Source organism: Lepisosteus platostomus, chromosome 6 (assembly GCF_059453375.1).
Source record: "Lepisosteus platostomus isolate fLepPlt1 chromosome 6, fLepPlt1.hap1, whole genome shotgun sequence".
NCBI lineage: Eukaryota > Metazoa > Chordata > Actinopteri > Semionotiformes > Lepisosteidae > Lepisosteus > Lepisosteus platostomus.
In genome coordinates this window covers 66,860,050-66,880,111 of record NC_142616.1, presented here as the reverse complement: position 1 = coordinate 66,880,111, position 20,062 = coordinate 66,860,050, and the positions used below count along the sequence as shown (strand labels likewise).

The following is a 20,062-nucleotide window of genomic DNA, read 5'->3' as shown; positions in this document are numbered from 1 at the left end:
GTTTCCAAATGACGTTTCAATTTATTGGGGAGCATGCCAGGCGGGTTCAGACATTTTAACTCAACACTCCACAGTCCTTCCAGGACACCGAGCTCTTGGCTGTTGTTACTCCTAGTGAAAGGTAATTCAGCTGTTTTGACATTTGTGTAGAGTACGACGGCCAAATTCTTCTCTCTGTCTGATTTTTCACCTCCTCTCTCTCCCTTTTCTGCTTCTGACACAAGTGAACAGGGGGATATTGTTCATGTTACAAGAAAGTACAGAATCATCGCCCTGTGGGAGAGCACGTCGCTCCACAGACTCGTCGGCTCCCCTCCGTGGGAATCCTGAGCCTGACCCAATACAGCCAGCCCAGTACACTGACCCGATACAGTCTGCACAGTACACTGACCCAATACAGTCTGAGCAGTACGCTGACCCAATACTGTCTGCACAGTACACTAATCCGATACAGTCTGCACAGTACACTGACCCGATACAGTCTGCACAGTACACTAATCCGATACAGTCTGCGCAGTTCACTGACCCGATACAGTCTGCACAGTACACTGACCCGATACAGTCTGAGCAGTACACTGACCCGATACAGCCAGCCCAGTACACTGACCCGATACAGTCTGAGCAGTTCACTGACCCGATAGTCTGCACAGACCTGAGAGACGTTTGCTGTCTCTAACTCCAGCTGTCACTCGTGTTCCTGGTCTCGAGAGCTGAACGAGGATGTTACATGGTTCTCATCCCCGAACAACGACCTCAGGACGGCCTCCCCAGACCACCATCCCCTGCACACTGAGCTATTTTTACAACACCAGTCCTGCGTCACTATTCAGAAACTTTCTGAATCTCCAATCAGACACAGAGTAATGTAGGTTACTATATAATAAAGCATTACTGCACACAATACTGTAGATCAGTATACAGTCTAATCACACCTGACACCTGACACCTGAAATGGGCTCCACAGTTGTGTTTCCTTTCTTTTCTTTTCAGCCTGGAATCAACCCGTTACCTGCTCCTGTACAGTATAATCATGCAAACTGCACACGCTCCTGGAGATCAGTATGCAGAGTTAGTCAGTTCCCTGCTACAGGGTTAGCTGTTGCTGTGTAATAATAATAATAATAATTGCTTACACTTATATAGCGCTTTTCTGGACACTCCACTCAAAGCGCTTTACAGGTAATGGGGATCCCCTCCACCCCCACCAGTGTGCAGCCCCACCTGGATGATGCGACGGCAGCCATAGTGCGCCAGAACGCTCCCCACACATCAGCTATCAGTGGGGAGGAGAGCAGAGTAATTAAGTCAGTTCAGAGAGGGAGATTATTAGGAGGCCATGACTGGTAAGGACCAATGGGAAATTTGGCCAGGACGCTGGGTACACCCCTACTCTTTTCGAGAAACGCCCTGGGATTTGTAATGACCACAGAGAGTCAGGACCTCGGTTTTACGTCTCATCCGAAGGACGGCGCCTGTTTACAGTATAGTGTCCCCGTCACTATACTGGGGCATTAGGACCCACATGGACCGCAGGGTGAGCGCCCCCTGCTGGCCCCACTAACACCTCTTCAAGCAGCAACCTTAGTTTTTCCCAGGAGGTCTCCCCTCCAGGTACTGACCAGGCTCACACCTGCTGGGCTTCAGTGGGCTGCCAGCTGGGAGTTGCAGGGTGATATGGCTGCTGGCATGCTGTATGCAGTGCTCTGCTGTGCTCTGCTGTGCTCAGCCTTGGTGATGTCGCCTGTCAAGGCTGTGATGTTTTTCCAGTTGAAATGCTAATGACATTCAAATGCATCCTCCTCTTCCTAGAAGTCTAGGTATCTGTACCCATCTAGTACACCGCTCCCCCGAGGTCATGTTTACTCCCAATCTGTCTGCCAAGTTTATCACCTCCATGTCCAGCGTGTCAGATACAGTGTCTGGCTGCACTTTTCCTTCTGTGCTTTTTTTTTGCCGGTAGTCCTGGAGTCCGGCCATTGCATGGAGCAAATGTAGCCTTTCCCGTTCCATGTGTTAGATACTGGCCAAATGGATGTTACAGTACTCGCTGACGTTATTCGGGAGGGATAACGAGGACAAGTCAAGCTCAGCGAGCTGCACCTGCTCACTGTCGTTACAGAAATGAGCTCTACGTCTTGTGAGACGTACTGGGGTTAACGTGTTGCGTGTTCTGCGTGTGCTCATGTGTTTGGTGCGAGTGGCGTTGTGTCTGCTCTCTGACCCAGGGGAATGTGTGTGTGGACAGCTGAGGAGAGGACGCAGCCTCGCGCTGTGTCCGTTAGTCTTTTCTTCTTCTTGCTTGGCCGGCTAGTTTGGTTGTTTTGTTTTTATCAGTAAAGTTTGATGATCGGCCAGTGAAAGCTCTGTTTTCCTACACACGAATGCCTCTACCGAACCCAGGATTTTACACACATGGAATAAACCCGTTACCTGCTCCTGTACAGTATAATAATGCAAACTGCGCACACTCAGTGTACTCACAACAATGTAGATCAGTATATAATAATGCGTTACTGCACACAGTACTGTAGATCAGTATATAGTCTAATCACACCTGACACCTGACACCTGAAATGGGCTCCACAGTTGTGTTTCCTTTCTTTTCTTTTCAGCCTGGAATCAACCCGTTACCTGCTCCTGTACAGTATAATCATGCAAACTGCACACGCTCCTGGAGATCAGTATGCAGAGTTAGTCAGTTCCCTGCTACAGCTGTTAGCTGTTGCTGTGTATGCAGTGCTCTGCTGTGCTCAGCCTTGGTGACGTCGACCTGTCAAGGCTGTGATGTTTTTCCAGTTGAAATGCTAATGACATTCAAATGCATCTTCCTCTTCCTAGAAGTCTAGGTATCTGTACCCATCTAGTACACCGCTCCCCCGAGGTCATGATTAATCCCCATCTGTCTGCCAAGTTTATCACCCCCATGTCCAGCGTGTCAGATACAGTGTCTGGCTGCACTTTTCCTTCTGTGCTTTTTTTTTATTGCTGGTCGTCCTGGAGGGATAACCAGGACAGGTCAATGTCACACAGCTGCACCTGACAGAAATTAGCTCTACATATCAAGCACAAACCCCTCCCCCCCAGCCCATCTCCTCCCTGCTGCTGCCCCCCGGTCACTCCCGAATGGGGTCCGAGCTCCTCGCCCTGCGGCCAGGAGGCTGCCCGCTGACCAAGCAGGCCGAGCCAAACCTGCCCCCCCACATGCTCAAAGCGCCGTGCTCTTGGACTCTCTTGTTCCCAAGGGGGCTCAATCCGCAGTGGCTACACCTCTCCCGTGCTGTTACAATGTGTAAGGGTGATTATTAAGCAAAAAGGCAAAATACAAACAGCAAAGGGGAAAAACAATTAATCGACCTGTGCTGACGAGGCGCGGACGTTGCACGGGGACGCCTTGGAGCTCGGGACTCAGAGACAAGGGGTCAGACCCTCCGCCTGGGCCCGGACGAGAAGTCTTCACGGCTCGTTAACCGCCCTGGCGCCCTGCGCCGGGCCCCTTCCGGCACGATGCTATTTCCAGCGGTGCTGCGTTGTCATTCTCGCTAATGTGGTTAGGGATTCGCGCGCGGTCATCACTCCGCGAGCCGGACGAGCGTCACCCGGGGGGGGGCTGTGACGTCAGAGGCCGGGCAGCCCGCGGGCTTGCGGCGTTAGAGGAGTAGATATCACCGTCGCCCCCCCCCCCCCAAAAAAAAAAAACCCTACCCGTCTAATGGCGGTCCTTTCGTGTCTGTGAGGTGGGGAAACGCAGTTACTTAAACTCCATTTAAAAACAAACAAAAAAATCGATGTGCAGTCAGATAAGATCAGATTCTCTTGTCCCCTGGGGGACTTTTTTTATGGAAACACGGCCCTCATTTAAATACATTAACAAATGCAAACAAATGCAATTAAATGCATTTAAATGCAAACAAAATAATAATAAAAAAAACATGGCACGTTTTTCTATCACTCTTGCACGTGAGCAGTATGACACATAACAACGTGTAACATTTATAACACATCACAAGAACATATCGCACTCAAGTGGGTTGTAAGAGTCACAATTGTGTTGATCCTCGAGATTTGCGTCGACAGCTTTCATGGATAGTTCATTACATTGGATAGAGTTACATTTGGGAACCCTAGAACGTTTGCCAGATAGAAGAACTTGATGTTCAGAGTTGAGGCTGTGGGAAGGGTCTGATATAGTTTTTCCTGCCAGTATTTACTTTTCCCAGTATGTAAAATGTTTAATTTATTGTGTTCAGATTTGTAAGATTTTGTCCTGCGGCGTATTGTTCTGTTGTTGTTGTTGTTGTTGTTGTTATTGTTAATTCACTCTTTTTTTATTTCTTCTCGCCTTGGTTTGTATGATTTGGAGGTTCAGTCACCGAGACGGCCCGACGGGGTTTTGTTCTTTCGGATATTGATGCATTTTGAAGTCGGACTCCCTCTGGGACTTTTGTCTTATAAAGAACAGGGGAGACCCGCGACTCTGTGCTGTAGCGGCCGCGGAGAGGTACCGAGACGACCCGGTCAACCACGAGCCCACGGCTGCCCCGGGTCAGTCCTGCTGGGGGCTTGAACAGTCTGACCTCCCTGTCTTCTCCTCCCTGCATCCACCCGGGGCAGCAGTTTCTCTGGGGTGGCTGCCCCTGCTGCCCCTGCTCACTGGTGATCCAGGGTCCGGGAGGAGACGGTGCGCAGATACATGCCGCTGCGCTCGTGGTGGTTGTGATCGTGGGGCAGTCAGTGCCGGAGCTGCACATCATCACGGAACAGGTTGCAACCTCTTGCGTTTACCGAGTCCTGCAGGTAAATGTAAAGAAAATGATGCAAAACCTCCCACCGTCGGTCTTGCCAAAACTGGAGCTGTGAGTTTCACGCCCCCCCCCCCCCTCACCCCCTCACCCCCCTCAAAGCAGCCCCCCGCGTTCAGTCTAGTGCAATCTGGGTTCCGCTCAGCGCTTCGTGCCGCAGGAACAATGCCGAAAGGGTTAAAGTCTTTCTAATGTGGTGGGGCCGCCAGCACCACACCCGATAATTACTCATTACAAGATGGACTGCCCCCCCCCGCTGTCCCAGCGTACAAAAGGCGCCCTGCAGGAGCGCCCTTCCACTCGAACAGAGGAGGCAGCCCGCACCTCAGCCAGGACCCAGAGCCGAACCCGTTCTCGGGCCGCTGCACGCCCCGCGCGTTTCGTTTTTATTTTAATTTGCCACTTTTGCCCGTTCAGACAGGGCGGCCTGTTGTTTTTCCGAGGCACAGAAAGGACGCTGGCCCTCAGGGCTGCTGCCGGCACCTGGCTCGGCTGTGCGCAGGGCGTCCCCTGCCAGACCCGTGCTCGGGAGGGCAGGAGCAGGAGGAAAGTCAGCACAGGCCGCAGACGGGCAAACCCCGACCCACAAGGAAGGGGCAGAGAGAGAGACAGACTGACAGGCACAGGAAGAGACCAGCCAGGGTCTGATCGGGGTCAGACAGGTACAGACAGACCCCTGCAGAGCTGGACTGGGGCGCTATAGTGACAGACCCCTGCAGAGCTGGACTGGGGCGCTATAGTGACAGACCACTGCAGAGCTGGACTGGGGCGCTATAGTGACAGACCACTGCAGAGCTGGACTGGGGCGCTATAGTGACAGACCACTGCAGAGCTGGACTGGGGCGCTATAGTGACAGACCACAGCAGAGCTGGACTGGGGCGCTATACAGAGAGACACAGGCAGCTGAGGTGTGGAATAGTCACACAAAGAGAGAGAAATACTTACATAAGGTGTGGAACTGTCACACACAGAGACAGGAACACGTAGGAGTGGAATAGTCACACACAGAGAGTGGAGCAGGTAGGAGTGAAACAGTCACACACAGAGAGAGTGGAGCAGTCACAGGCAGAGAGTGGAACAGGATAGGAGTGGAACAGTCACACACAGAGAGAGAGTGAAACAGGTGGGAGTGGAACAGTCACACACACACAGAGTGGAACAGGTTAGGAGTGGAACAGTCTCACACACACACACAGAGTAGAATATACACAGACACAGAGAGAGAGAGTGGAACAGGTAGGAGTGGAACAGGTAGGAGTGGAACAGTCACACACACACACACACACACACACACACACACACACACACACACACACACACACACAGAGTGGAACAGTCACAGACACAGAGAGTGGAACAGTCCCGGGCAGCAGCACTATGAGAGGCGGAGGGGCAGACATGAGGCAGAGGAGCCTGGAATACAGTGTGGAGAGACGGGTGCTGGACGAGGAGACCCTGGAGGAGGTGGCACAGCGGAGGGAGCCGGGACCCCAGGCCCCGCTGGCACACAGGCTGAGAGACTCGCTCAGGTAAGGGCCGGGGCAGGGGGGCCGCTCACACAGACACTGAGACCCCCCCAAGGGGGCCGCACGTCCGCTCTGCTGCCACGCTTGAATGAGTGCCGGGGGCCGGGGGCTCTCACTGTCCGAACACACGCCGGCCGATCTCAGCTGTCCCGGCCCAGACCCGGACACGCAGCTCCGGCTCCTATCGGACACACTCGCCGCGACCCGGGGGGAAATAGACACGGGGGAAAGCAGCCCTCCGCAGTGTGCTGCATCCACGTAGGACAACAGTGTCCCCGGGGGACAGTCCTGGCTGTCCTGGCTGGAGTGAAAGTCTGGGGCAGAATGACAGCAGCCGAATCAATCTCACCCCAGAACCGCTGAAGCTCGTAACACTCTTGTCACCGTTTCCTAAATGAGAAAAAAAACACGCAGCGAGTACCACACATGAGCCTCGTCACCTGCGTCCTCCTCTTCCTCATCTCCTCATCTCCACCTGGGCTGCCCCCCCCAATCTCTCCTCCCTCTGCATGGGCCGGCCGGGGGGCTCGTCCAAATTTCACTAGGACCAAGCACTCAAAAAGCAGTTTCCATACAATTCATTCCTGTCCAAAGATCCTTATCGGAAACTGTTTGAAGTGGATTTTTTAAGACCTCTATGGCAAGTGCAGATACAAAACACAGTAAAACCTCTCTGACACAGTGAAACCATTCATTAAAGTAAGGCTGAGCATCGCTTGTGTTTGTCAGAAGAACTGTTTGGAAGAGTTCAGGTCCATTGCTAAGATGCCAGACGGTTTCGAAAAGCCCAAGCTAACAATCTGCTACATCGTAATCCTAATTCTCCTATTGCACCTTTGAAAGTGAGACTGTCCAAACACTGCACAATGCAGTAGAAGCACATAACACCACAATAACATTCAAAAACCACAAAGCTTAAAGTGCGGCAAATACCGAAGATTAACCAGTCACCAGAAAATAGGCGTTTTTCAAATGTGTTCATGCCAGACTGTCCTCTGAATCGCATCTCCCAAAACCAGAAAGACTATTTGTTTACCCAGGTAGCTGGTCGGACCAGTGAATACATTGAGTTAATGTGCCATATTTTTAGACAACAGATATACCTTTCGCCTTTTTGAAATATAGTGCATTCCGTTAGTCTGCTATGTGGAATACTGCAGGTTGTACTGCAGTATATTTCTAATGCATTTCTTGTTCTGGACATGAGTTTGGACCTTGAGAAGGGACACCTCACATCTGTACAGCTCCCCGGCTCGGTACAGTCTTGTGCCGTCTAAACAGAAAAACAGGGAAAGGAAATTCTGACTGATCTCGTGGCTTCAGAATCTGTAGTGGCAGTTTATTTATTAAACTTTCCCTTTTCTTACGGATACGTCTATTTCTTACAGATGGGTATATTCGTTTTTAAGTCAGTTGTGGCTTATATCTAGGTTATATCAAGTCAGGGATTTTTGCTATCGAGTTAGGCACTTGAATGACCTACAGCAGACCGATAAACCAGACAACACCAGATTTCTACACAGAGGGTAAAGATTGCATTCATATTATGAAATTTTCCATCCCTGCCATATACTGTACAGTTGGATTGGCACTGAATAACCTCTGATTAATGACGGATTAATCTTTGCCTTTATAGCTCTTCCAGGTCACCAGGCATGAACCTTGAAGTTTGAGATATGCTACAGAGTGAAAAAAATCATTTAGAGAGCATTGAGAGCCTGTTTCATTTCAGGCCTGTTATGTCAGGTCAGGGATTGCTAATGAGTTAGGCAGTTGGATGACTTTCAGCAGTCTAGGGAGAAAAGACTAGCTGCTTGTTCCTCTGTACCATGTCACTCTTTCATATGTGTCTTGTAGTTTCTCTCACCCTCAGCTCTGTGCTCTGCAGTGCTGTGTCTCACTGTGTCTCTCTGGTCTCTGTGCTCTGCAGTGCTGTGTCTCACTGTGTCTCTCTGGTCTCTGTGCTCTGCAGTGCTGTGTCTCACTGTGTCTTTGGTCTCTGTGCTCTACAGTGCTGTGTCTCCCTATGTCTCTCTGAGCTCTGTGCTCTGCAGTGCTGTGTCTCCCTATGTCTTTCTGAGCTCTGTGCTCTGCAGTGCTGTGTCTCCCTATGTCTCCCTGGTCTCTGTGCTCTGCAGTGCTGTGTCTCACTATGTCTTTCTGAGCTCTGTGCTGTGCAGTGCTGTGTCTCACTGTGTCTCCCTGGTCTCTGTGCTCTGCAGTGGTGTGTCTCACTGTGTCTCTCTGAGCTCTGTGCTGTGCAGTGCTGTGTCTCACTGTGTCTCTCTGAGCACTGTGCTCTGCAGTGCTGTGTCTCCCTATGTCTCTCTGAGCTCTGTGCTCTGCAGTGCTGTGTCTCCCTATGTCTTTCTGAGCTCTGTGCTCTGCAGTGCTGTGTCTCCCTATGTCTTTCTGAGCTCTGTGCTCTGCAGTGCTGTGTCTCACTGTGTGTCTCTCTGAGCTCTGTGCTCTGCAGTGCTGTGTCTCACTGTGTCTCTGGTCTCTGTGCTCTGCAGTGCTGTGTCTCTGGTCTCTGTGCTCTGCAGTGCTGTGTCTCACTGTGTCTCCCTCTCCAGCTGCTCAGGCCCCAGGCTGAAGCGTGTGGTGCTCAGGTGTGTCCCTGTCCTCTCCTGGCTGCCCCGTTACTCCTTCAGGGACTACGCCCTGGGGGACCTCGTCTCCGGGATCAGCGTGGGCATCATGCACCTGCCGCAGGGTGAGACTCTCCGTGAAGGGAGATTACCATGGTAACGTACATAGATTGAGAGGTACCCCAAAGGAGAAGCCTGAATGAGCTTGTATCACACATCAAGATCTGTAGATTTAAAGAAGAAAGGGAAGTCATGTTTCTTACCGTGTTGTTAGAGTTTAAGATGGAGTCTGAAGCAGCACCGTTCTTGCCCTGCAGGGATGGCCTACGCTCTCCTGGCCTCGGTGCCCCCTGTGTTCGGCCTGTACTCCTCCCTCTACCCCTTCCTGGTGTATTTCATCTTCGGGACATCCCGCCACATCTCGATAGGTGAGTCCCTGTCGCTGTGGCCCTCATGGCTGGAACTCCACTGGTCAGCTCAGCACCTGGGCCGGGCCGGGCCGGGCCGGGCCGGTTCTGTGCTTTGTGATGTAGTTCTCCGGTGTGTGTCCATACACAGGCACCTTTGCGGTGGTCAGCATTATGGTGGGCGGGGTGACGGAGCGCGTGGCTCCAGACCACGACTTCCTGGTAAACGGCACCAACGGGTCAGGCGTCATCGACATCGCGGCACGAGATGCTCAGAGGGTCCAGGTGGCCGTGGCGGCCACTGTCCTGGCTGGGATTTTCCAGGTACATCGAGCGAGGGAGTGAACCGCTGTCTGACAGCTTGACAGAGCCCAGCGCTTTCCCACTCCCTCGGCCTAGCCGGTAGGGTAGGATCTGCGTGTGAAGGGGTTCAGATCTCTGCACGCTGTGACAGGGTTATGCTCTGTGCATGTTGAAGAAGAGAGAATAAGAGTGCTTAAATATATGACCGAAGATCTTCTAAACATGCCATTTATGGTAACTCAGGAGGGACATTTTGATGTATGAAAAATCCTTATAAGTGCACGAATTCCAAGCATAACAGGAAAAGGTATACCATATCTGTATCCCTGTTTATGCTTTCCATAGGCCTTGTGATTTCCTGCACCCCTGCAATTCAAGGAACTGGGAATGGCTGGGAATCGATTAAAATAAAACATTTGTCCACTGTCCAATGAATATTTAATGGTCTGATGCATTGACTAATACCTGCTTAAACTACTACTTTTCTGATTTCCAATAGAAATGGAAAAAGAGAGCATGCATTGGATTAAATTGACAGTATCCTGGGCTGTGCCACAGGCACCCAGACTGTGGTTTAGTGTTCAGACATGTCTCCCTGTCTGCCTTCTGAAGCTCTTCCCTCTGTGCAGGTGGTCCTGGGTCTGGTGCGGTTCGGCTTCGTGGTGACCTACCTGTCCGAGCCTCTGGTCAGGGGGTACACCACAGCTGCTGCCACTTATGTTGTCATCACGCAGCTCAAATACATCTTCGGCATCCACCCCAAACGACACAGCGGCCCTCTAGCCCTGGTGTATGTGAGTATCAGTACTCTCTCTCTGCTGGAGTAATGTCTTCAGCCTCTTCTTCACTCTCTCTCTCACCCTGGTGTGTGTGAGTATCAGTACTCTCTCTCTCTCTCTCTCTCTCTCTCTCTCTCTCTCTCTCTCTCTCTCTCTCTCTCTCTGCTGGAGTAATGTCTTCAGTTCCAGAGTTCTCTCCCTTTCTTATCCCTGACTGACCTCTCTTTCTCTCTCTCTTCTTCTCCTGCCCCCTCCCTCTCTCCAGACACTGATAGATGTTTGCCGTTTGCTGCCCGAGACCAACCTGGGCACCCTGGTGGTCAGTGTGGTGTCTCTGGTGATTCTGGTCACATCAAAGGAGCTCAGCGCTGCATTCAGCCACAAGCTGCCCCTGCCCATTCCAATAGAGCTCATCATGGTAAGAGACCATTAAATCCCCTTTCTCCCTTTTCTCATTCTCAATGAGACTCCAGGGAGCTGGGTTTATGAGATACCTGTCTGGAAATAGTTTGAAGATAGCCCATGTAATCTCTTGAAGATTGATATCCAGGGACTGGCCAGGTCATGGGAGGGCTGTAGAATTTTGGCCAGTGGGCAGTAGCAGTTAGTCTTAGTGTGAGTGACTCTTGACCAGTCAATGATGATGGCCATCAGTGCAGAAAGGAGAGCTGTGAGAGAAAACCAGGTTCCAGCAGAGCATCGCAACTCCACTGTGGACGGATGAGCCACTGCTCCCAAAGGAGAGAGCAAGAGTCTGACAGGACAACCAGTGGACACAGGGGGAAACTATGTGAAAGAGCATTGAAAACTGAAAACAGGAGGGTTGTGGGAGTGTGGAACAAGGTGATACCCTCCCTTCTTTCCTCCAGTCAATTGACTCCAGTGGTGGGGAGAGGATCCATGTCTGCAGGACACACAGGCTCTGACCTGTGTTAGGCCTCCGAAACATCCTGCCCCCAGCCAACCACGGCCTGGGGTGATACTGAAGACCCTGTGGTTTAAATGTACTTTATGTGCTGCAGGGGACAGCTGTCATACAGAGACACAGTCCATGGGCTGTTTGGTTCACGGATTTTTAATTTCATTCCGTCATCCAGTATGAGAAGTGGAAACTGTGCTTAAGCCACCTCTCCGCCACATTGCACCTATGCAGGTCTGCCCACTGAGACGCAGAGCTCTCAGCCTACCAGTCCGCGTGGCTAGACTCAGGGCCTGCTAGTGACAGTTCGATAACCTGCGCTTAAAACGCTGCGAAACGCCATTTCCAAACGGATCTGGGGTGGGTCGGCTTGCCGAGGAACTCGATGTTGGGGGTCTCACTGGTTTGCCTTTCCCTGCCTCTGTGCGCCTGTGTCGCAGATCGTGGTCGGGACCCTCGTCTCCAACCTGGCCTGGCTGGACCCCCGGTACGGCGTTGAGGTGGTGGGGGTGATTCCTAGCGGGTGAGTGTGTGACCGGGGCTCACCGGGGGTTTCGAGAGTAGGGGGGCGGCAGTGAAGGCACGCAGGGAGACCGGGGTGAACGGACAGATGAGGGTGGGTGTGTTGTACTTGGTCTTCAGGAAAGCCCGTATCGGTTGCACACCAGAGATTCCACAAGTGGTAGTGAAGCCTGTGCTGGTGAGCGAGACAGCCCCCTGCAGCCCTGTGATGCTCTCTCTCATCTCTTCCCCCAGTCTGAAGCCCCCCAGACCCCCAAACGTCAGCCTGTTCAGGGAGGTGATTGGAGACGCATTCGCTTTGGCCATCGTGGGCTACGCCATATCCATCTCTCTGGGCAAAACCTTCGCGCTCAAGCACGGCTACAAGGTGGACAGTAACCAGGTCAGTGCCCGTGGGTGTGCGTCCGTGTCTGAGAGTGTGAGTGAACGGGTGCGCTTCAGTGCGAGTACGTGCCTGTGATTGTGTCAGTGAGTGTTGCTGCTCCAGTCTGTGCACATTTACATTGCAGGGGCTGAAGAAGGAGATTAGTCTGCTGTCTCTTTCCTGCAAACTGCCAGTGTTTGATGGCTTCTGTGAGTTTGAGTTTTGTACCTACTGTTGGGGGTTTCTGTGTGTCTTCTTATACACACTCCTGCAGGTCCTCACTGCTGTGTCCCCTGTCATTAGTAACCACGATCCTCCTCTCCCTGCTATTGATACTTGTTACAAATGCTCATAAGTGACCACGGTCTCTCTCTCCATTTATACTCATTAGTCACCACGGTCTCTCTTTCATCTACTCATTAGCGAATGCTCATGGTCTCTCTCTCTATGCTCCTTATACTCGTTACCAAATCCTCGTTAGTGGCCATGGTCTCTCTCTCCATGCTCTTTATACCCATTAGAGAATGCTCGGTAGTAGTCAGGGTCTCTCTCTCTCTCCTTGGTCTTTATCCTCGTTGGCGTTGGTGACCACAGCCTCTCCCTGCTCTCTACAGGAGCTGGTGGCTCTGGGCCTCAGTAACACGTTCGGGGGGTTTTTCCAGTGCTACTCCGTCTGCTCCTCCATGTCCCGCAGCCTGATACAGGAGAGCACAGGGGGCAAGACCCAGGTGAGCCCCCGCCCTCGTTCAGCGCACCAACCGAATGGGACATCACCCTTCTCATCCCACAGGACACCTCAGTGCTTTGCATATGGGAGGGGGCCAGTCTCAAACCCCCCCGCCTTGGAGACACCCAGCAGCCATTCTGCACCAGCAGGTCGGGGGGGGGGGGAGAGGAACTGCTCCACCAGGTGGATTCAGGGGGAACTGCAGGGAGGACAGATCAGACCAGAGAGGAGTTGTAGCCCCTGGGGTCACTTCTCTTCCAGTCATTGTCCTGGGATCTAGTCCCAGTGCACAGAACCTCAGTTTAACATCTCACACGCAGGCCAGCACCTCCTATAACACAGCGTTACTTTACATTGGGTTAGAACTTCTGGCCCAGAGGGATGAGGTCCTCCTAGTGGTCCCCCAACACCACTTACCGCAGCAATCCGGTTTTTCCTTCGCAGTGTCCCTCCACTGTGTCAGACCCCAAGAGCTGTTCTTGTGTTATTATTGTCCCGAATGGGGTGATCTGTTAGTTTTAGCTGTCTGTGGTTTTCTGGCAGATTATCGTGTTCCGGTTTATCCATTGTCTGCAGAGTTGATGGAGCCTCACGTCTGTGTGTCCTTTCAGATAGCGGGGCTGGTGTCCTCAGGGATCGTCCTGATCACCGTGCTGAAACTGGGCTCACTGTTCCAGGAGCTGCCCAAGGTAGGGTCCCCCTGTGGGGCTCAGACTCCCACCGAAAGCCCCCGATCCCCCACACTCCAGGAGCCCCCACCCCCCCCTCTCCATTGTGCAACAGTCGGTCATGTGAGGGATCCTGTCCTGAGCTGTCGTGTCAGCTTTCTTCCCATCTGTGTCGCTTCCTTTTTCCTGCTCTGTGTGATGTGACCCACTGCTCCTCTGGACAGGAGGTGCAACAGCGCAGACAGATGAACTAGACAGACATAACGGATAATAGATAAAGACACAGTAGATTAAATAGGAAAAAGGTAGATTAGATAAATAGGTACTTATGCATAGAAGGACAGTAGATTAGATATCCAGATAGGTAGAGACTGGACAGGTAGGTACAGATTTGGAAGACAGGCGGAGAATACGGTTAGGAAGACAGATCTCTCACATCCTTCCCTGATGCTACATCCTGTGTCGCAGGCTGTGCTGTCGGCCATCGTGTTCGCCAACCTCAGGGGGATGTTCCGGCAGTACGGGGACATCTGCATGCTGTGGAGGACCAGCCGGGTCGACCTGGTGAGGGGGTAGAGGGGTGGGGCAGTGAGGGCAGGGCGGGGCACAGAGGGGTGGGGAGCGGAGGGCAGGGCGGGGCACAGAGGGGTGGGGAGCGGAGGGCAGGGCGGGGCACAGAGGGGTGTGGCAGTGAGGGCAGGGCGGGGCACAGAGGGGTGGGGCGGAGAGGGGAGGGCGGGGCGGTGAGGGCAGGGTGCGGAGGGGCGAGGAGGGAAGGTCAGGGCGAGGCAGGGCGGGGCACAGAGGGGCGGGGCAGTTCGAGGCCCATGTTGACACAGACACAAGGAAACAGGTCAGAGCCATGGGAGCAAACAGTGCTGGACGAACCTCAGGAACATGAGCAGAGGACCCTACCTGCTCCAGTGGCCTGTATCAGAACACCCACACTGCCACAGCACAGCCTAGCCAGGCGGGCAGCGAGGTTCCTGACCCCCGGCCCCTGACCTTTCCCCTCTGCCCCTGCAGCTGGTGTGGGTCGTGACCCTGATCTGCACGCTGCTGCTGAACCTGGACCTGGGACTGGCCGCCTCCATCGCCTTCGCCCTGCTGACCGTCATCTTCAGGACACAGCTGTCAGTCGCGCTCCCCTGTCTCTGCCTCCCTGTCCCTCTCCCTCTCTTCCTCTGCACGCGTTCCTGCATCCCTCTCTCTTTCTCCGTCTCTCTCCTTGGTGTGACTCTTCTCAACACCTCCTGGACACCTCCAGGTGGGGACACGCCTTACCCCCTCCCTCTCCCCCGGCGCCCGCGTGTCGATTTCAGGATTACAGATCCTTTCTCTTCCTATGACTTCCTATTTCATGGGAAAACGGGAGTAGGATCGATGGGAACCCCCTCGAGTCCAAGCCTAATGAGCTCTAAGAGAATAAAAGGCCGATTGAATCAAGCTGTTGTGTAATGTGCAAAGCCCTGAATAATACGGGTTTGACACACTTCCGAGGTGAGAGGCTGTGGACTCCTCAGACGTCTGCACTAATTCTGCGCTTCCCCTGTGTGGTGTCGTACCAGAATCTTCCTGCCCCACATCTGTGCTCGACTCAGTTTGCCTGCTCTCTGATCTCTCTCCTCAGCCCTCGCTTCTCCGTCCTGGGGCAGATTCCCGGCACTGAGATCTACCTGGACGTGGAGACGTACTCTGAGGTGAGGACAGGAACCGCTGAGAGGATTCAGCCCCCCCCAGCCAGTGTGGCCGTTAGTCGCTTATTGATCCCAACATCTCACCCAGCTCTGCGCTTGAAAGAAGCCAGGAGATCGGCTTCAGCACATTGGCTGACCAACTTGTCCCCCACTCCCACCACCCTTTGAGTAAAGAAGTGCCTCCTCTTCTCACTGCCACGTCAGGCTGCGGGGGGGGGTGGCAGACGCCCTGCCTCTGTGACACGCTCCTGTCTGCTCCTGTTCTCCAGGCCAGGGAGATCCCAGGCATCACCATCTTCCACTCCTCCACCACCATGTACTTCGCCAACGCCGACATGTACCTGGAGGCGCTGAAAGAAAAGGTGAGCCTCCCTGACGGACTGCGCCCGCCTGCCGCTCACTTCCGGAGCATTCCCAGAACTCCAGGTGCTTTATTGGCATGACCGATGAGTGCAATCAGTGTTGCCAAAGCAAACAAAAATAAAATTGACATGAAACAAAAAAACTACAGACATTTACAACAATGACACATAATAAAATATTACATATCCTCTAAACACATACAATTTCTTGCATGAGGACTTTTGTCTTTTCACATACCCCCACTTGCATGAGACATTCAGACACAGAGAAGCTTAGGGTCAGCCATTTATGAGGGGTTAAGGGCCTTACTCAGGGGCCCAACAGAGTAGGATTCCTCTGCCGGTCGCGGGATTTGAACCGGCAACCTTCCAGCCCAGCCACAGTGCCAACGCTCCGCCCACAACTCACTGTCCGCGGTTTCTCTGTGCCCAGAGTGGGATCGACATCGGAAAGCTGCTGATCTACAAGAAGAAGCTGGAGGCCACACAGCGGAGGAGAGAGAAGAGGGAGCAGAGGAGAGCCCAGAGAGAGGCCAAGAGAGCAGTATGCAGACTCTAATCCACTGCTAACCACTAATGCAGGGTGTGTGATGACTGGACCTGCAGCAGGACAGCCCAGAGAGAGGCCAAGAGAGCAGTATGCAGACTCTAATCCACTGCTCACCACTAATGCAGTGTGTGTGATGACTGGACCTGCAGCAGGACAGCCCAGAGAGAGGCCAAGAGAGCAGTATGCAGACTCTAATCCACTGCTTACCACTAATGCAGTGTGTGTGATGACTGTACCTGCAGCAGGACAGCCCAGAGAGAGGCCAAGAGAGCAGTATGCAGACTCTAATCCACTGCTCACCACTAATGCAGTGTGTGTGATGACTGGACCTGCAGCAGGACAGCCCAGAGAGAGCCCAAGAGAGCAGTATGCAGACTCTAATCCACTGCTAACCACTAATGCAGTGTGTGTGATGACTGGACCTGCAGCAGGACAGCCCAGAGAGAGGCCAAGAGAGCAGTATGCAGACTCTAATCCACTGCTCACCACTAATGCAGTGTGTGTGATGACTGGACCTGCAGCAGGACAGCCCAGAGAGAGGCCAAGAGAGCAGTATGCAGACTCTAATCCACTGCTTACCACTAATGCAGTGTGTGTGATGACTGTACCTGCAGCAGGACAGCCCAGAGAGAGGCCAAGAGAGCAGTATGCAGACTCTAATCCACTGCTCACCACTAATGCAGTGTGTGTGATGACTGGACCTGCAGCAGGACAGCCCAGAGAGAGGCCAAGAGAGCAGTATGCAGACTCTAATCCACTGCTCACCACTAATGCAGTGTGTGTGATGACTGGACCTGCAGCAGGACAGCCCAGAGAGAGGCCAAGAGAGCAGTATGCAGACTCTAATCCACTGCTAACCACTAATGCAGGGTGTGTGATGACTGGACCTGCAGCAGGACAGCCCAGAGAGAGGCCAAGAGAGCAGTATGCAGACTCTAATCCACTGCTAACCACTAATGCAGTGTGTGTGATGACTGGACCTGCAGCAGGACAGCCCAGAGAGAGGCCAAGAGAGCAGTATGCAGACTCTAATCCACTGCTAACCACTAATGCAGTGTGTGTGATGACTGTACCTGCAGCAGGACAGCCCAGAGAGAGGCCAAGAGAGCAGTATGCAGACTCTAATCCACTGCTAACCACTAATGCAGTGTGTGTGATGACTGGACCTGCAGCAGGACAGCCCAGAGAGAGGCCAAGAGAGCAGTATGCAGACTCTAATCCACTGCTAACCACTAATGCAGTGTGTGTGATGACTGGACCTGCAGCAGGACAGCCCAGGCAGAACACTGCTCAGGGCCCAGATGTCGGTCAGTGTGCTATTGTTCACAAGCAGATGTCCACGTGACTCTGTTAAAGGCGCAAAGCCGCATTAAAATCCGTGCAAAGGGAGAGGATCTACAAGACTCGTGGAGTCCCCTTCCACCACTCCTTCCTCCTCTCACCCCTGCCTCTCTGCCCCAGGCAGCAGCCCCACGTGCCCCCCCGCCGGGCCACGCCCGCCAGCCCGCGGTGTTCAGCGTGGAGAAGGAGGCGGCGCTGTGGCGGGAGAAGGAGGGGTCTCTGCGGAGCCGGGAGAACGGCACCGTGTTCGTGGTGCCGAAGTCGGCCAAGGCCCAGGCCACCTGGGAGTACCTGAAGACCGGCGACCCGGACACCGCCACGCTGGGCTCCGCGTCCGAGCTGGACGGAGACACCACCACGCTGTCCTCCGACGACACGCTGAGCCGCGACCTGGAGCGGCTGTCCATCGGATCGCTGGGCAAGTGGACCTGGGACATCCACTCCATCATCCTGGACCTGAGCGCCGCCAACTTCATCGACACCGTGGGCATCAAGACGCTGAGGAACGTGAGTGAGAGAGGGAGTCGGGGAACGGGGCAGGGAGGAAGAGGAGGAGCGGGGACGAGGAGAGATGAAGGGGAGGGGTGGGGGAAAGGAGAGGAGAGAGGAAGAGGAGGAGTGAAAGCCAGAGAAGGAGTAAAGGGAGGAAGGAGGGTGCTAGAGACTGATTCCTGATGCATAGCTTCACAGATGAAAAATCTGGTCTATTTTGCAGTCAGATTCGCATTTTTAGATAATTCTTCCCCGTTCCCGTCTTGCAGATATTCCTGGATTTTGGGGAGATCGATGTGGACGTGTACATGACCGGCTGTCAGGGTGAGCACCCCGGATCACAGCTGTTCAGCTCCTGCCATGACTGTCCCGCTGCTGGGAAACTGAGTGTGACGATATTGAAGGAGTGTGTGAGTGTGAGAGCTGACAGGCAGTGTGAGCTCAGTGCAGTGCAGTCTCTCACTGTGTCTGTCTGTGTGTGTGAGAGCTGACAGGCAGTGTGAGCTCAGTGCAGTCTCTCACTGTGTCTGTCTGTGTGTGTGAGAGCTGACAGGCAGTGTGAGCTCAGTGCAGTCTCTCACTGTGTCTGTCTGTGTGTGTGAGAGCTGACAGGCAGTGTGAGCTCAGTGCAGTGCAGTCTCTCACTGTGTCTGTGTCTGTGTGTGTGAGAGCTGACAGGCAGTGTGAGCTCAGTGCAGTGCAGTCTCTCACTGTGTCTGTGTGTGTGTGAGAGAGCTGACAGGCAGTGTGAGCTCAGTGCAGTCTCTCACTGTGTCTGTGTGTATGTGTGTGAGAGCTGACAGGCAGTGTAAGCTCAGTGCAGTGCAGTCTCTCACTGTGTCTGTGTGTGTGTGTGAGAGCTGACAGGCAGTGTGAGCTCAGTGCAGTGCAGTCTCTCACTGTGTCTGTGTGTGTGTGTGTGAGAGCTGACAGGCAGTGTGAGCTCAGTGCAGTGCAGTCTCTCACTGTGTCTGTGTGTGTGTGTGTGAGAGCTGACAGGCAGTGTGAGCTCAGTGCAGTGCAGTCTCTCACTGTGTCTGTGTGTATGTGTGTGAGAGCTGACAGGCAGTGTGAGCTCAGTGCAGTGCAGTCTCTCACTGTGTCTGTGTGTGTGTGAGAGCTGACAGGCAGTGTGAGCTCAGTGCAGTGTGGTCTCTCACTGTGTCTGTGTCCTCAGCCTGTGTACTGGAGCAGCTGGAGCGTGGAGACTTCTTCACACAGAGCATCACGAAGGCTCGGCTCTTCACCTCCGTGCACGACGCCGTGCTGTACTGCCTGAGCCACAGAGGGGGCGCCCTTGTGCCCAGCTATGACACCAGCTCTCTGGTGAGCCCCGTGGCACTCAGGCATTCTGACACAGTGCTGACAGAGTGGAAGAATAACCTGCAGTGAAAAAATCACCTTTCTGTCACTAATGGCTGTCAACTGCCTTTGCAGGGTGTCTGCTGTAGTTCCAAGCTTTGACCAGAAGGGGGAGCATTTCCAGAGGGCCAAGCAGGACAGGGGGATTCTTCAGATGCCTCACCCTAGCCTTTCTTGTCATCACCCCTCCATCTCCCTCTCTGTCTCCATCACTCCCTCCCTCTCTGCCCCACTGAGGCGGCTGCACAACAGAAACAGGTCGCCATGGCGAGGAGAACTGCCTGTTGCCGGGGCAACGGCCTGGCTCCGGTGAAGGCAGCACTACAGGCTACAGAGTGAGAGGGGGACAGAGACCGAGCGCAGGACGGGAGATTTAAAACCCCGCGCCGGGTCCCTGCGAGGTGAATCTGGAGCAGCCGTTGTGCAGAGCCGCTGGAGAGCAAGGGCGGGCCTTTGCTCTCCTCCTGTCCGCGTGCAGGACCGTCCAGTACACTCGTCCGTACTGTACACCTGTGTGCGCGTGTGCGAGTGTACGTCTGCGCGCATGTGTGTTTAAATTATACCAACGGAGCCGAGGAGCGGTCAGCCGCCGCTGACCAGCCGCGCCGTCAACGCCAATAAAAGCCGAGACCTCCACACCCTCCTCACCCCC

The 20,062-nt window shown here is 53.6% G+C and overlaps 1 protein-coding gene across 4 annotated transcripts; it reads left to right on the top strand.

Moving 5' to 3' along the window:
* The first annotated feature begins 4,905 nt into the window (after positions 1 to 4,905).
* Positions 4,906 to 19,993, top strand: LOC148662194 (solute carrier family 26 member 6-like). Of its 4 annotated transcripts, none has more exons than XM_088637090.1 (21): positions 4,906 to 5,783; positions 5,821 to 5,923; positions 6,137 to 6,329; positions 8,903 to 9,042; positions 9,235 to 9,345; positions 9,476 to 9,648; positions 10,257 to 10,421; positions 10,672 to 10,824; positions 11,766 to 11,848; positions 12,082 to 12,229; positions 12,826 to 12,939; positions 13,550 to 13,627; positions 14,075 to 14,170; positions 14,633 to 14,739; positions 15,237 to 15,306; positions 15,573 to 15,665; positions 16,099 to 16,209; positions 17,677 to 18,063; positions 18,318 to 18,372; positions 19,226 to 19,374; positions 19,486 to 19,993. In XM_088637090.1, exons 3-21 carry the CDS (start codon positions 6,178 to 6,180, stop codon positions 19,510 to 19,512), a joined length of 2,412 nt encoding a protein of 803 aa, XP_088493216.1. In that variant the 5' UTR covers positions 4,906 to 5,783; positions 5,821 to 5,923; positions 6,137 to 6,177; the 3' UTR covers positions 19,513 to 19,993. The 4 variants fall into 4 exon arrangements, with proteins under 4 accessions (XP_088493216.1, XP_088493215.1, XP_088493214.1 ...); XM_088637089.1 differs by lacking the exon at positions 5,821 to 5,923 and adding an exon at positions 6,052 to 6,081 and having other exon boundaries at positions 4,906 to 5,820; positions 6,126 to 6,329; XM_088637088.1 differs by having other exon boundaries at positions 4,906 to 5,923.
* The last annotated feature ends 69 nt before the right edge of the window (positions 19,994 to 20,062 follow it).

Excerpts from the sequence above, each read along its gene's own strand:
- LOC148662194 (XM_088637090.1), top strand. The coding sequence starts at position 6,178 with ATGAGAGGCGGAGGGGCAGACATGAGGCAGAGGAGCCTGGAATACAGT. Across the intron at positions 12,230-12,825 it reads ACAAGGTGGACAGTAACCAG|GAGCTGGTGGCTCTGGGCCT; the intron begins GTCAGTGCCCGT and ends TGCTCTCTACAG. Across the intron at positions 12,940-13,549 it reads GCACAGGGGGCAAGACCCAG|ATAGCGGGGCTGGTGTCCTC; the intron begins GTGAGCCCCCGC and ends GTGTCCTTTCAG.